General features: G+C 36.5%; 1 protein-coding gene across 1 annotated transcript in view; it reads right to left on the bottom strand.

The window, feature by feature from the left end:
* The window catches only part of FAP (fibroblast activation protein alpha), a 73026-nt gene extending 56292 nt beyond the window's left edge, over nt 1–16734 (bottom strand). Inside the window, exons 1-3 of the mRNA XM_037044582.1 lie at nt 16607–16734; nt 16194–16278; nt 548–646 (exon numbers count right to left, since the gene is read on the bottom strand). Of these exons, the coding sequence (XP_036900477.1) occupies nt 548–646; nt 16194–16278; nt 16607–16612 (190 nt within the window). The 5' untranslated portion in view covers nt 16613–16734. The remainder of the gene's footprint in view (nt 1–547; nt 647–16193; nt 16279–16606) is intronic.
* Between the last annotated feature and the right edge of the window lie 386 nt (nt 16735–17120).

Below are 17120 nucleotides of genomic sequence, written 5' to 3'. Positions count from 1 at the left end.
AATGAAAATACTTAATTTTGTTTTGTGTCACTGTAGACAAACTATAATGTCATAAATAATTTAGTTGACTTTACTATTTGTTTGATTAGACTTATTTGACAATATCCCCTTTTATAAAACTGTATGTAAATGTCAATTTTTGGGCTCTTAGAGGACTTTTTAGGGTGGGATTTGTCCATTTCTGCGATAATCCAGATTAACAAAGAAATTCTTTTTTGGTAATATTCCCATAACCTTTCCTAAATACACATCAATACTTACCTCCCATTCTGAAAAACTATACCTTATGCTTAGATTTTTCTAACAATTCTCAACTTTTACTTTCTGCTAAACTCCTATTGGCCTAATTATTTGGGGAATCTGGTCTAACTGGTTCTTTCCAAGGTTCTTTGCTGACCACTTGACCTATTTAAATAATTGCTCTTTTTCCCCCTCATTTCAAAGGATTTGGTTTCTGTCACCATAGAGACGCATTGATACTAAAAGCGAAAACAAAACCATACATTTAAAAAAATAAAACCCAAAAGTAAAATAATAATTCACCTACCTGAAATCCAGCTTGGAAAAAATGTTTTATAAGAAAATGTGCCATTTAAGAAATCTTTCAGTGTGAGTGCTCTCGTTGTATTTTCTTCAGAGTTATGGTCTTTGGAGGAAGAGGAAATACATTACTACTAAAAAGAAGATTAATAACTCAAATTAATTCTAAGCCTCTCTCTCGTCTGTTCTTTCACATGTAAGGAAAAAAATCTGCCGTTTGCAAAACACTTGTTTAATTCCTGTCTTAATAGCTATTATAAGTATTATCTCCTTTTTTATAGACAGGGTAAATGAAGCTTGGACAGGTGGTCAGATTGCCTGAAGGAAAAACTGGTGGGAAAATGCTGAAGAGCATGAAGGGTGTGGGGGAGGATGTCACTGGGCAGCAGGAACCTTATTCTTCAGTCGGTGAGCAGTTGTCAGGGGTTTTTAAGATGGAAAGTGAGATGAGATTCCAACAACTCTAAACCTTGCAAAGCTGGGGTTGAAGATCATGTGAGTTTGACTAAAAACCTAGCCTCTCATGCACTTTATTGCATTTCCTCACATATAGCTTCTTTTGAATTTCTACTGACTTAGCAATGATATATTTTAGCATCCCAGTTTGGTCAGACGAGATCAGCCAGAATCTTGACCTTCAGACATCCCCAAAGAGGCATTAATTAATAGCAATAGTTGCTCATCCTGACTCTGGATTGTTGTAAACAAAAACTTGACCAGGAGAAAAGAAAACCACATAATCTACACAAATAATCTCAGACATTACAAGAGTAGAGTTTTGCCATATAAAAGCTAACCTAATGTAGTTTATAACCATAAGCGAAATTCGCCAATGTTTAAATCCTCCGAAACAACTGTGTTTGTCAAACATGACTATTCTCAGAGCCCCGAAACAGTCAGATATGCCAAATGGGGAGTGACCAACTTCCCATCTCCCTTATGTCCATGTTGTCCTTCTCTGTTCCTCCCTCTGTATGCCTTCTCCAGGCCTCACTCACAGAACCCAAACTTAGAAAAATATCTTATATCTTGAAAAGACTTTATAAATCTGGTATTTGCTCATGTTAAAAAATAAAACTGTTGAAGATGAGAGTTTTCTCTTCCTGCTAAACTCTTCCATAGCTTTCCATGAGTCTTAGGGTACAGGCCAAAAATATCCTGGTATGGATGGCCTCACCCTTCAGCCTCATCTTCCTGTTCTCCCATTATTTTCTAGAAAGCCCAAATGTGCTGGGCTTTCTGTTTCTCAAATGCTCCTTCCTTTCTCCAGAGCTTTGGCATTTCTTTCTACCCTCTCTCCTCTTCTTATAACTTTCATTTAGCTTTTAGTACTCAGTGTCAGGGCACTTTCTCTGGGAAGCCCTTCCTGACACCCTGGTTTAGGTCTGGCTCAGTTGTTTTCCATTATTGTAGGCCATGTTACTGTTTTTAAGAGCCCTTGTCTTTGTGACTATGTATGTATTTGAGTGACTATTTTAGTAATATTTCTCCACCTCCCTCTGTATTCTTGAAACAGTCACCATAAAGCTGGAGACTATCTGTGCCTAGTTTTAGTCATCATCACATTCCTAGTGACTAGCATGTAATAGGCATTTCATAAATATTTGTTGAATAAATGGATGCATGAAATGAAGGACGGAAGGATGGATGACTGGTGGGATCTCTGCCCTCTTCGTTTCAGAATGCTTCCACTGCTAATTTCCTGTATGATTTTGGTAAGTCATTCTCTGGCATCATGGCTTTCTCGCCTGTAATATAAAGGACTGGACTAGAAAATGTGGACAGTACCTTCTATCACATTAGATTTAAAAGTGTGAGACTCAACATACTCTATTAGCCTTGTAGTTATATAAATGCACTGCCATGTGATAAAAGCCAACTGACCAACTGGATAATAGAATTTTCTTCTGTTTTCCCTGATTAACACTGATGTATGTGTGCTCCACACAATTGATTAGGGCCACGCATTGTTTTCTTAATTTACTAAGAATTACTCTGATAGCTATAAGAACACAAGTGACTGGCGAGCCCTTTTTTACCAGACAGTAAATACTTAATAATATTAGCTTATTCTATATTTTAAAACGATCATTTTCCTACATTCTTTTTACATATTAAGTAAGACTGTACATGCCATATGATTACTTATAATAAAAGTTATTCTATTTAATGAAATAGCCTTGTGCAAAATTCATACCACTGATTTTCTATTCTCAATGAATAAAAGACCGTTTTACTGCAACAGCATAGTAATAACTGCTAAGCATTTTAATTCAATTTTATTCAGCTCTCCTAAGAGCAAATTGCAATCTGTTTCTAATGCAGTCAAGGGGAAATTCTGGCAATATTACTGGCAGTGAAAATTATTTTTATTTTGAAGTAAATGTAATTTATGTCTCTATAATCTAGAACATAGAGATATAAAATTTATGAATCTCTTTAGTGTGTATACCAAAAAACCCTATATAATTATTTTATTAAAAGCACACCAATAAAACCTGTTTGATGGCCCTAACCAGGTGGCTCAGTTGGTTAGAGTGTTGCCCCCATAAGCCAAGGTTGTGAGTTCAATCTCCAGTCAGGACACATACAAGAAGCAAACAATAAATGAATAAATAAGTGGAACAACAAATCTTTCTCTCTCCCCTTCCTCTCTCTCTCTAAAATCAATCAATAAAATTTTTTAAACTTCTAAAAATAATAATTCAATAAATAAATATAACTGTAGAGATGTCTTGTCTAGCATAAAGAATGCTCTGATTATGGCTAATGACACATAATAGATTTCTAATTTAAGTATACTTACATATAATTGTACATACTTGCAATTATGCTTAATTGACAAGTTCTTAGCTAAAATTAATCTTCATTTTTAGTAGAAAGTTAAATTAAGTGTGTTAATTCAAATACAATTTTTGGCTCTATGCTTGACACATGATAAACAGTCAATACCTGTCAACTTTTGGCGTTACTATAGCTTATTAGTATTCTTCAAATGGACATTTCTGACCAGTATTTCCCAAGCTAATTTGACCAATGAGACATTTTAGTTTTTATTTTGTAATATCTACTGAAATCATAGTCTGGGAAAAAGGCAGTCTCAGATTAGGCTATTAGTATATACAATTAATATTAACTTTTAGTCTACTATAAAACTTAGCAGTTATACTTGGAACATTTTGGTCATCCTATACTTTTATAACTGAAATATCACAGTTACAATCACAAATATAGTTAGCACTTATATTACATATATGGAGAAATAAATTTATAAAAACAGTAGTTTAAAATCATTTTTTAATTTAATTCTTGTTCAAGTACAGTTTTCTGTCTTATATTCCCAGCCCTCCCCCCCAGTTCATTTTCATTTTCATACCATTAATAATTATGTTGGCCCTTATCAGATTTTTCAAAAACATTTCAAGGTTTAGTTATTTATTCTTTTATAAGATCTAATTTAGATTATCCAGGAAAGTTACAAGAGAGTATACTTCATATTACTTCCTAGTTAGTCATTTATTTTCAATGTTCACAGTAGCTATAAATGCCAATAATCTATATAGAGAATTTAGCATATTTTATGTCATGACTCAGATTATCTGTATAACAATTTTAATCATGTATTAATTATGTTACTAATTACCATGATGATAATGAGCCCACCAGCATCCAAGAAGTAAAGAGTAGACATACAGAAAATATATCCAGAGTGCCAGCTATATTTATGCAGAAATAGGGTTCCTGCACAGACTTGGGGTAGGCGGGTGCTCCTAATCCCACATGTGGTCAGGTGAGGCTCAGAAGGTGTGATTATGCTGGGGCCAGGCTGGGCTCAGAATGATACCAAACCAAATGGGAAGAATTTAAGTTAGTCATTTTTTCTCTTTCTGCTGAAAATGTCCACATGTTCATAAATGCAATGAAGTAATGTGTCTGCTCTGAGATGTTGCATCAGTTCACAAATTCAGAATTACAAAACATAAAATTTACTTAGAACTTCTGATCAAAACTCCGGTTCTTTGTATGTTTAGAAAGATTATGAACATAATAATGTTTCCCTACGCCATCAACGCTGACCCCTACCATCAGTAGAAATGACCTTCCATTGGGCTCTGTGAAAATGCTATTGGCTCCTCGCTATCTCAGCACTTGAGCTCAACTTACTGAAAATAAACACTTTTGTTTCTATATTTATGTGAATTGTATAAGCCATAGGGCTTTATCCATAAGAACAGAGTCTCTGTTTCATTGTCTCACTAGCATATGTCTAGGAGTGTCCAGAAAGTATCCAGCCGTGCACTATGACACATACCTTTATTAAAGAAGATACAAGAAACATTGTGCATAGGACAATGATACCTCACTCCCCTTCAAAGTAGGCACCTTGGGACCTCACTCAATTCTCCCAATCACCATCTGCTATCCCGCTGTATTTTTCTGAATCTCATTAACAGTCTGAACTCTTTTTCCTTTCAAAGGTGATTTTAGTCTGGGGAAAACCAGAAGTCACAGGGCACTATATCTAGGCTGTAGGGGGTGGAGTCATCTGGGTGATTTGATGTTTTGCCAAAAAATTGAGATGTGATGAGATGTGAGATGTGCATGAGCACGAGATGTGATGCATGAGCAGGCACATTGTCATCTTGAAGTAGCCAATCCCCAGTTGCCCAGAGCTGCGGCCTTCTGAATGTTCAAGCATACTGCAAAATTTGGTGCCTATTTGTCGCTCTCCTCCCTCAGTCATTTTGAATGCAACAGCCACATAGAACACATGCTCACTCGTTGGCATCTACCATCCCTAGGGACTAATACAGTGAAGTAGTCATTGTTCATATACGCACATTCCAGTCCCCTCTCCTTGGCTGCCAGGTTACATTAATATTGCACAAGCCATCCTTGTTTTTTTTCCCCAGATAGACCTTGTATAGTGGGAGCAATATGAATATTTGTTGAATGAAAAATTAAATCAACTTGACAGATTTTATGTTAAGTTGTTTTCACTAATTTCCCCCCAAATATATACCTGCGCTGACTCTTTACCCTCATATCCATGTTGTAAATTTCATGTATACCTTCTTCTGCCTACATATGCCCTTATTTAAAAATGTAACAAAATTTAGTCTTGGATGTCATTTGGAATGCTAGTTTGAAAAACAGATGCTTAGTCCATACCTCAAACCTAATGATTCAGAATCTCTGGGGATGGGGCCCTGGCAGTTTTCATTTTTACCAATCCTCCCAGGAGATTCTCCTGCAAAGAATCCAAATTTAGTGATTTCACTTAATGTACTCAGTGAGTTGTACATCGTTGTATTCCTGTGCCTGTCATTGGAATCTCGTTTTGCCTATAAATTTCTGGTAGGTGGGTAAGCATAGCCTGCCTAGCATTCCATACCTTAGGGGCATAAATTCCCCATAACTAAGTGCTGATCGTGGCCTTCAAGGAATGTTGATGGTCCTCTGTAATGCTTATAGCCCATTCAATCCTCTTGCTCACTGTCTTGTGAGGTTATACCCAATTGTATTTTTTAAGTGCATTCCCCCTGCTGATCCATGAATGATGAAGACAGAGCAAAGAGAATGAATCTTCCCCAGATTAGATTTAAGCAAGACTGCAGGGAAAGCACTAAGAGTCTGTTTTCTAGTGCCTGGAACATGTGGATAAGTGTGTGGATGAGTCAGCATGTACCTCCATAGCATCGGATACACTAAACAAGTTCCAATCACCTGAAAAAGATTCCACTAATAATTATTGAATGAATAAATGGATTTTCATGCCCCTTTCCAAATAATGTTTTAATACTGAAATATAATCTTTCGATTGCTTTCAAGTCTAACTTTGATATGTATAATTTTTAAACTAAATATTTGATGAGAAGTAGAAATAAATTCTGAAAACATATGTTTCTTCTGTATGTAACTGATGCTTATTTGATTAACACTTAATAACCAACAGTGTCCTTGTAATCAATTTTGCCCATCTTTAGCACAGTTCGTCACACACCACTTAAACACTCTAATTAAGTATTCTTTAATTATTTGCATTTCAACTTATTAAAGCAAGGCTGAAATTATTTCAATTATGAATCCAAGAAATTACAAGTCACAGAAACGATTCACAAGTAATGATTCACTATTCTAATTCTTTCTTAAAACTTTGTGCTTATTCTTCATTAAGATTCTGTTTCTATTTCTGCCATTTAATTTTCTAATCCTGAAAAATGAGGAATAAGTGTCAGAGTGGAGACATCCGATGTTAGCTCTAATATGTACCACAAACTACGTAAGAAAATATGGCTTATTAAAGTGGGCACACAAATGTGACAAGTCCCTTTGTTCTCCCTTTTGTATTTGCTTCAGAACTGATTCTTAGGGGGCTACATCAGGGAAAGTGACGTGGGTTCCCAGGCGACCACACGTCTTTCTGCTGCCTCTGCAGAGATGTTGTCTATGAGGGGCCATCATCTCCAGCTACCACGTAGATCATGTTTGTTTCTGGAGTGAGCACCACAGGGGCAAATGTAGAAAATACTCACATGTAGAATCTTCTACTTAAAAACTAATATCATATATGGGCAAAAGCTGACAACTTGGAAAAAATGAATTTGAAGTAGACCAATACTAAGTACCAATAGTAAGTTTTTATAAGTGTAAGTTTTTACCAAGCATTCATGGCCTCATTAAATCCTCACCACAGCTCTCTGAGACACATACTGTTTTAACTCCATTTTACAGGTTAGGGCATAGAAATCAGACGGGCAAAGTAACTTGTCTAATATACAACAGAGCCTGGGTTTAAATCCAGCTCCATCCAATTTTAGAGGTGGACACTTATCATTATTCTATGACTTAAAGTGAAAAATCATGTGTAATAAAACAACAGTAACAACAACAACACAAGCCAAACAAAAACAAGGTCAAGGGCCAAGCAATGCAGAAGGTGAGGGGTAGAATAATTTAGTCCTCGAAATGTAGGCTCACTGAGTCTCTTTGGCCAGCTCACTTTCCTCTAGTCTCTGAATTTAATTTTGGTGTGGCTCATATGGGTGTTACTTGGGGCCTGAGAAGGAGCCACTTTCCTCAGACATTTCATGCTCCCGGGGTTTTCCATTACATATCGCTAGGCCAACCCCCCTCCACTGCTTCACATGACCCCCACTGCATTTCTTCTCTGAATTCCAGACCTGAATATTGAACATCTTCTGTATTACTTTCACTTGCATATCTTATAAGCACTTCAAACTCATTTTATATAAAGCAAAGAAGAAAACAGTTCCATGCCACCCATCCAGATTTTTCCAAGTCAATAGTACTATCGTGCATATGGCTCCTCAAATCAAATACCTAGGAGTGACCCTTGATCTCCCTCTTTCTTTTCTGCCTTTTGTCCAACACCCAGGCCTAACAACTCTATCTCCAGAGTCTCTATATTCTGTCTGCAGTTCTCTTTCTCTATTTCTAGTGCACCCGTAATGCCTACCCGCTTCTCACTAGGCAGGCTGTAATGGGTGCCTAATGCTTCACCTAGTATTTTACTGTGGTTTTGATTTACATTTTCCTAATGACACATGATGTTGAACATCTTTTAGTGCTTATTGGACATTTGTGTATCTGCTTCAGGGAAATGCCTATCTTTTGTTCATTTCTGTTTTTCCTTTTTAATATTTATTTGTAAGAGAAGGGGCTAGCAAAGGAACACAAAGAGAAGACTCACAGATACAGACCATGGGGTTGATTGACTATGGGGCAATGGGGTTGGGGTGAGTAAGGGGGAAAAGGAGAGACAACTATAACTGAATGACAATACATTTTTTAAAAAAGAGTTCTTTATATATTCTGGATGCATATATTCTCATTTTGAGGGTTTAACTTTCTTGATGAAATCCTTTGCAAACTAAAAGTGTTAAATTTCAATGAAGTCCAGCCCTGCCTGGTGTGGCTAAGTGGATCTAGCATGGACCTGTGAACCAAAGGGTCACGGATTTGATCTCAGTCAGGGCACATGCCTGGGTTGTGGGCCAGGTCCCCAATAGGGGATGCACAAGAGGTAACCACACACTGACGTTTCTTTCCTCTTTCTTCTGTCAAATAAATAAGTAAATAAATAAATAAATATTTGATGAAGTCCAGTTTATTTTCTTTTACTTTTCTTGTTTGTACTTTTGGTCATATATAAGAAACCACTGCCTATGCCAAAGACATGATTTATTCCTATGTTTTGTTCTAAGAGTTTTACAGTTCGAGCTCTTAAATTAAGTTTTTGGTCCATTTTCGAGTTAATTTTTATGCATGGTGTGAAAAAGGGAGTCCAACAACACTTTTTTGCATGTGAATGTCTTGTTGTCCCAGTGCCATTTGTTGAAGAGACCTTCCCCATTAAGTTGTTATGGCACCCTCCTGAAAGTCAGCCATAAATGTAAGGCTCTAATTCTATTTCATTAATCTATATATCTGTCCTTTTGTCAGTACTGCACAGCTTTTGTGTGTGAACATTGTAGTAAGTTTTCAAATAAGTGTGATTTCTCAAACGTTTTTCTTCCCAGGATATCTATTCTGTGTCCCTTGCATTTCCATATGAATTCAAGGACCAACTTGTCAATTTCAACAAAAAAGTCATCTAGGATTTTGATATGGATTAATTTAATCTATAGATATATATGGAGAGTATTGCCATCTTAAAAATATTAAATTTTGATCTATAAACATAGAATTTCTCTCCATTTATTTAGGCCTTTTATAGTGATTATTGCTAATATGTAGAAATATGACTGACCTCTATATATTGATCTTATATCCTGCAACTTTTCTGAGCTTGTCTATTAGTTCTAATAGTTTTTAGTAAATTCCTTATGATTTTCTATAAATAAGATCATGTCATCTACAAATAAAGGTAGTTGTACTTCTTCCTTTCCAATCCGAATACTTTTTATTTCTTTTCTTACCTAATTGTTCTGGTTAACACCACCAATGAAATTTTAAACAGAAGTAGTGAAAACAGGTAAGCTGTCTTGATCTTGACCTTAGGAGATAACACAGAATCTTTCACCAGTATGATGTTAGCGGTGGATTTTTTGTAGAAACCTTTTATCAAATAGAGGAAATTTGTCCTATTTCTAGTCTGATGAGTTTTTTAATAATGAAAGAGGGCTGGATTTTGTTAAATTTTTTCCTATGCCTATTTAGATAACCATGTGGTGTTTGGACTTTTTACTATGATTTATTATAGTAATTGATTTTTGGATGTTAAGCCAATTTTGTATGCTTTGGATAAATCCCACTTGGTTTTGGTGTATAATTCTTTATATATATTGCTGGATTTGGTTTGTTAGCCTTTTGTTGAGAATTTTTTCATCTCTATTCATAGGAGATATTGGTCTGTAACTAGTATTGGTCTATAAATTATTTTCTTGTGACATCTTTGTATTCTTTTGGTATGACAGTAATACTGGCCTTATAGAATGAGTTGAGAAATATTCTCCCTATATCTATCTTTTGGAAGAGTTTGTAAGTGATCATTAACAATTTTTCCTTGAATCAAACCATCTGAGCCTGATGTTATTTTCTCTCTTGGGCAGGGGGCAAAGTTTTTAAATACTAAATAGATCTCTATAATTGTTATAGTTCTATGCAGGTTTTCTATTTATTCTTTAGTAAATCATGGCAGTTTGTATATATTTGGAAATTTGTTTCATGTAAGTTATCTGATTTTTGACATATAGTCTTTCTATTCTGCTCTTTTAAAGAGTCTTATCACATCTGTTTTTCTACAAAGTATAAAATCATAATTTGCATGAAAAATTTAATTTAGACACTAAGAAATCCTATTCTAGTTATATTAATGGAAATAAAGATTAAAAATTATGTTACTCTATTTATGCTACATAATTTTTGTTAGTTCATCAGGCTACTAAAATGAACAATAAGTTCTTTGCTCTACTTAAAATGGGCAATATATTTTAAATAGGCTAATTAGTATTTGATTATCATATGAAAAAAATTATTTCAATTTGAGCCTACTGTGTTAGTTATCGCTATGTTTTAAAGCTTTGTATGACTGCCTTTGTTTCTTAAGAGCTTCTAGCTCTGATTCCACATGATTTGAGCTCTAGGACGTGTTTTTCTTAAGGTGTGTCTATGACTAGATATTCTTCTGTAAGTTGTAACACAACTTGCTTTGGAAAACAAAGACAGGTAAACTCCTCTGCATTACGGAAATCATGCAAAGGTTTGGGTGATTTCCTAAATTATTTAGAATTTGGCAAAACTCAAAGAGTGTTTGCCAACATTTATCTTCTGTGATTTTAAAATCCAAGTGCAAATTAGAGAAATATAATCTGATTTATTTAACTGCCACTCAAAAGCTCTTTTATGTTCGTGAACTTTGTATACCCTTTAGACTTCCCTTATTTCCTCCAAAAGAACAGTGAATAAATAAGCTTAAAACTCTGAGAATGTTTGAGGGAGTCTGTTTCACAGTTCTAAATGTTGACACTTGAAAAATTTCAAGCCTTAAAAAAAATTCACTTCTCCTTTGAAGATGATGTCATGTCACATATATTTTATTTTATAAAAAACGTTTGTTGAGGTTAGAGTAGTAGTAATAGTAACAATAATACTAATAACAATGGATTTCTGCCTAAAATACAGACATTCTAAATGATATTTCTTCTTACAAAATATTGTTTTCTATCTAAATTGTTTGTGAGTTCATACACCTCTTGAAATAAATCATATGAAGCATTACTTAGCTAAGTAAGTAATCACTATAATTTATATAGAGGTTGGGGCAAAAGTAGGTTTATAGTTGTGAGTACACTAAACAGAGTTTAGTGTATTATTATTTATTAATTGTTATATTATTTTGCGTATGAAAACTGTAAACCTACATTTACCCCACCCTGTATATGTCTATAATCATAAATATATATGCATATGCATATTATCCTGTGTTAATTTGTTTACATAACTTTGGCCTAAGAGCTATCAGTCCCCTTTCGTTCCTTGGACTTCCCAAACACTTTCTGGCTGCTAGGACTTCGAGCCTTCTCTTCCCTCTGTAGTGAGAATTTTCCCCACAGCACGTGTCCTCCTTGTCATTAAGGTCTCAGCTCAAATATGATCTCTGAGAAGCCTTCATTAAACGCCCGTGTTATGAACTGAACTGTATCCCCACAAAACTCATAGATTGAAGCTGTAACCCCCACTGGGAAAGTATTTGGAAATAGAGCTTTAAGGAGGTAATCAAGTTCACACTACCCTGATGCTGGAGCCCTAATCCAATACAACTGGTGTTTTTACAAAAAGAGGAAGAGACTCCAGGAGTGCACCTGCATGAAGGAAGAAGCCCTGTGAGGACACAGAGAGAAGGCAGCCATCTACAAGGTAAGAAAGAGAGATTTTGGTGACCCCAAGCCTGTCTATACCTTGATCTTGGACTTCTAGCCTCCAGATCTCTGAGACGTGAGTTTCTGTTGCTTAAGGGCTCCAGCCTGTGGTGCTTCACAATGGTAGCTGTTAGGTATCTAACACAAACCCTCCTTTCGGTTGTTCTTGATAGCACTTCTAAGAATTTGAAACATTCTATTCATTTTTTGTTACTTGTTTATCATCAAACTGTTCTTTCTTAAGAGTAGAGACTTTGTCCTTCATGCCCTAGACCAGTGGCTGATATTTGCCAGGTACTTAGTACATAGTTGTTGGACGAACAAGCAAAGTGTCCAGGAGCCACGAGGGACTGACATCATGGATCGTGGATGACTGTGAGACACTCATCTCAGTTTTCTTCATATTCAGTGGGTAGTTATGTTTAACCCCAGCAGGCACCGTGTACTTTTTTCAGTCCGAGAGTTAAAAGTCCAATGCTCATAGACGCCAGGCAGATGTTGAAATGAATATGGACGTAATGAAATGGAAAGTTGAGGGGTCTGTTTTCCGTGTAAAGACTCCTGCTTCCCAGCTGTTACCATAGGCCCAAGGCTGCCAGTGTAATGTTTAAAGAGACGGCAGAAATCTAAATTTTTAAATGAAATCTCCTGATGTTTAAAAGTTGGCAACTAATACAAGGTCTTGTGAAAACACAGCAGGCTCCAAACAGCAACAGTAAGAGGAAAAGTGGTCAAAGTTAGGCCGGACACCAGGCAGGCCTGAGGCGGATGAAGCGGTTCTCCGTTCACTGAGCGGTCCTGGAGGCCGTGCCTAGGAGGCTGTCTCATTGCTCCCCGCTGCACCGGGACCCCTCTTTTCTCTTTCACTCACCTTGATTCCCCAGTTCCCTTTATTTCTTCCTTTGTTCTCTTTTGTTTTCGCCTCAGACCTGCCTATGTCTCATATGAGTACCTTGCACATAAAATTTTCTGAAAAATCAATTTGCTTTTTTTGATCCGAGGAGGAGGGAAATAGGAAGAGGGGTGATACCCAAGAATAAAGACCCCACCCCTCAGAATTAACGACATTGTTGAAATTGAAATATATCGGACAGAAGGACCTAGTTGCCATCTTTGTGTGTATAAGCACATGAGGATGAAGAACACAATAAAATTCTAGCTATCACTTACTAAGTAGCTACTGCATATTAGAAATTATAGAAAAATAATAGCTGACATTTATTGTTTGCTTATCACCATGTGAGAAACTCTACACTGAATATAAACTCAAGGAGAGAGCAGATAGCTCCTACATATTCTCTCACAAATTAATTTCACAAAGGCAGGTCCAAGAATTCAGAAACTGTAAATCACGAAGCAAGATCTTATAGAATCTACTTTGGAAATTCTGTAACCTCTATCGCTTTCCAATTTTAGTTTCCTGTTTGTTTGTTTTTTGTCACTGTCACCTCTGTAAATCTCCTGAAACGAGGCCTGTGTGTTTCTCTTTGGGGTTGACAAAACCCAGGGGAAGGTGTGGAGCTCAGTGCCCACTCTCCACCTGGTTGCGTCTTCACACAGGGAGGGGCAAGGTGTTTGGGAAGAGGAGAGAACGTGAACAGGGGCAGAAGAGGAGGAAAGGAATCAGTCGAAGGGGAGTAGACTGAGGCCAAGCAGCACAGCCTGGGGTGAAAGGGTAGAAACCCATATGTGTTTTTCATCGGGTAAAAATTAAAGTGGGAAAATTTGAAAGTTTCAAAAGAGTTGCCCCTTATTTTTATTACTGTGTAAGCAAACCTAAATGGATCTTTCTCATTTCACCACTACATTCTTCTATTCTTAAAGTTCTGACCCGATTCTTCGTGGCTCTTTGGATCCTGAGGCTGGTGTTCCTGAGACCCTCCCTTTCCGTGGAAAAGCCCCTCTTTTTCCTTCTTTCACTTAGACCCGGGAGGGAAATTGTGCTCTCCTACTTGTGGCGAAGACCACGCCTCTCGTCTGGATTCTCACTCTGACGTTCGGAGGGAAATCTAGAAGGCTGCACCTTTGTTTCCCCAACAACTGGCACGAGGACAGGTAGTCAGTGGGACTTAATTCCTTAACACATAAACAAATGAATGTTTCTGAAGTGTGTCTTTACATTTCTTAAAAGAAGACTATTCTTATGCTAGCACATAATCCTGGGCGAAGAATACAAGAGCATCTAAGGAAAATGTGAGGTAATAGAATTTCTGAGGAAGCTGGAGAAGGACAAGCAGAAGCTTCCTTGGCTTCAAATTCTCTGTTTCCCCCTCCTCCTTCCCCCTTCCATTCCCCTGCCTTGCCACCTTAGATCCTATGCTCACCAGGCACTGGGCAGTTGTGAAAGTGAGAACTGGACCTGGAGCTCTAGACTAACGAGATTGAGGGAGTGATATGGGGAGAAGGAGGGGAGTCAGAGGACCCACTTAGCATCAAGACTGCCTAGACCACTGACTGTTGGGGAGGAGGGCTTCAACCCTGGTCATCCTCAAGAAAGTAGGTGAGTGGAAAGTCCCCTATTCAAGTCACTTAAGTGACATTCTGAGAAGTTCTTTGGCCAATTTAGAGTATAAAAAGAATGATATTATAGACGAAAAAATATGTCAGCTCTTTAATAATTTTTTTTGTTTCTGAATGAGCAATAAAATTTCTCCTAAAGCTTAATTTGATCACTTCACTCTATCAGGCAATTATTTTGCTCTGAGAACTATCCCATTGATTGAAACAAAAAGTTCAGTTTTAAATGACATAAAATTTTCATAGTATATGTACTTTTATAACATACATTTATGTGCATATAGTGCATGCATGTCTGCTGAACTTGGAGAGAAGGTAAGAATTGGTTTTATAGATGATTACACGAGTATCTATGTGTGTAAATAATTACATGTTATTTGTAAATGTATAACTATAGAATATTTCTTATTAGAAATTATGGCTCAAATTCCAAAGTGCAAGGGCAACCATCCTTGCCCGTGGATGTGGAAGCAGGCTCACAATTTAATCCATACGCTTTTGTTCTCAGACTATTTATTTCTGAGGGAGGAAAGTGTCGACTTCAAGTAATGGGGAGTTCCTTTTAAAGTAAGGAGCTAATTTTGAATGGATTCACATTCAACAAGTCAATGGGACCTAATCTGTCTCCTGACTATTGCTGTGTGAGGGAAATATGTGGATGACACACCACATCTCAACAGCCTAAGGATAATTGTGTGCTAGCAGAGAGCGGGAAATGGACTGACAATTAACACTGAAGATACCAGCATATTGCTTTCATCTAGTTGACTAACCTCTTCCTGTTGTAATTCTGTGAAAATCCCATCGCTATTTTAAAATTTTCAAAATATTTTCTGTATTTAAATTTTTTGAGGCAATGGAGCATTTAGAACTCACACATTTTTTAGCTAAAGGTTTATCATTGATTTTCCTTAATTGACACTTACTCTGAACCAAAAGTATTTCCCACCTTAGCTACTATTTAATAGCTTTGCTACAAACTTTTCCCTTTCCCTAGACCGCAAGTCACGAGACTGGTTATTATTGTATTTTTTCCTGTTTTAGGCTTGAGCTTCTCTTCATAATAGTTTCACAGAAGCCTATTTCTTTAATATTGCTGAATAATTTATAGACAAGGTCTTATTTTAAATGTAAACTGGCCCACTATTTGTCCATAGTAGCTTCCAACTTTCAGCAAGAGGAGACAAATGTTAACCTAAACCATTTTAAAAATAATTGACCTATCACTAAACATAGTACTTGCTTAATAAGTCAGCATTCTAATTTAGTTGTTCATTGATATTGCATCTGGAACACCTTCAGTTTTTCTATACAGCTATTCTCAACATTTCTATTTTAGACTTCCTAAATTTTTGTAAAGACTCATGATTTAAAAAAAAAACATGGCTTCTGCTTTAAGGTTTCCATTCATACGCATTTTTACTTTCTATGAGGCAATGCCATGATAAAAACAACGTTAACATATTGACTTTAAAGACCTGTCATAGCATATATTTTGGGGGGATGGGGAAGATACAAAATACTGCTTAGATTTTTCTATTGCTGAAATAATACTGGAAATTTCTTTCTACTCTGGACTTACATTCCTCATTATTTCTGGCTGTACAGGAACATATCTGTGAGCTTATAAGATGTCTTAGAAATAACACACTTACTTTGGAAAATAAGCACTAAGGGAACGATCAGTCACAAGTGACCATGTGTTAGTGCATTTTTCAAGGCTGACGGAGCAAATTAGAGAAAAGTTCTTACCTCTTGAAGGACGCAAGACAATGCACATCACCAATAAAGCAAGCACAGCAGACGTGGCAATTCCAAATGCGATTTTTAACCAAATCTACATAAAATTAAAAAATTAGACATACACATAGTTTCTGCTGAGTAGTAGAAAAGGCAAGATTTTGCTTATGACTAAATCTTATTTCGCCTTCCCCACAAAACTTTTCATTGTCTTCCACTGGTCTGGCTATAATTGCTGGAATCTTTCCAGTTCACAAGGACAAATGTTTCTACAGTATATTTAGAACAATCTCCCAATCCCAACCCACTCCAGGAAGTACATACTTACGTACAAATCTTCACCTTCTAAACAACGTAAAACTTTGATCACATTCAATTCTGCCGGCTCTCATTCTCTAGCAACACCTGAGTTTGCATATACTAACCTTCATTTTTCCAGATGTTTTTGAAAGTTAGCTAATTCTGACTTCAGAGTGTAGGTCACTGGATCTCTGAAAACCGTTGAAAGGAAGCAAGTCTGTCTTCAGAGTTGGAAGCCGAAGCTGGGACAAGGTTTTTTCTTTCCACGGACTTTCCAATACCGTGCCAAATTTCAAAAGATTTCTGTAAAATTAGAAACAGATTTTGGGGGCGTTCTTGGCCTTGAAATGAACTGTGAGTGGCTCAAGGGAGATTTTTACAGCCTTCTCATCCTTGTAAATTCTACACCAACATCTGCTTACGTTGACATACAGAGGTTTTTAACTTTTTTAAAAACAAGTTTAGTTTTATGTTTCATTTTCTTCGACAAATATCTCACTGTTGACTTTGGCAATTTATTGGATTTCGTGTAACTTTTCTATTTGCTACCAAAAGAAGAATTTAAAAGTAATACAAACTTTCAGGTATTTGCAGTACATATACTCTAATTTTGATGAGAGGAAGAAAATTAAAGTCACG

Source organism: Sturnira hondurensis, unplaced genomic scaffold, assembly GCF_014824575.4.
Source record: "Sturnira hondurensis isolate 20B ecotype Veracruz unplaced genomic scaffold, ASM1482457v3 Scaffold0004136, whole genome shotgun sequence".
NCBI classification, from domain to species: Eukaryota; Metazoa; Chordata; class Mammalia; order Chiroptera; family Phyllostomidae; genus Sturnira; species Sturnira hondurensis.
The sequence above is the reverse complement of the archived record's forward strand: the minus strand, read 5'-3'. Positions and strand labels throughout refer to the sequence as shown.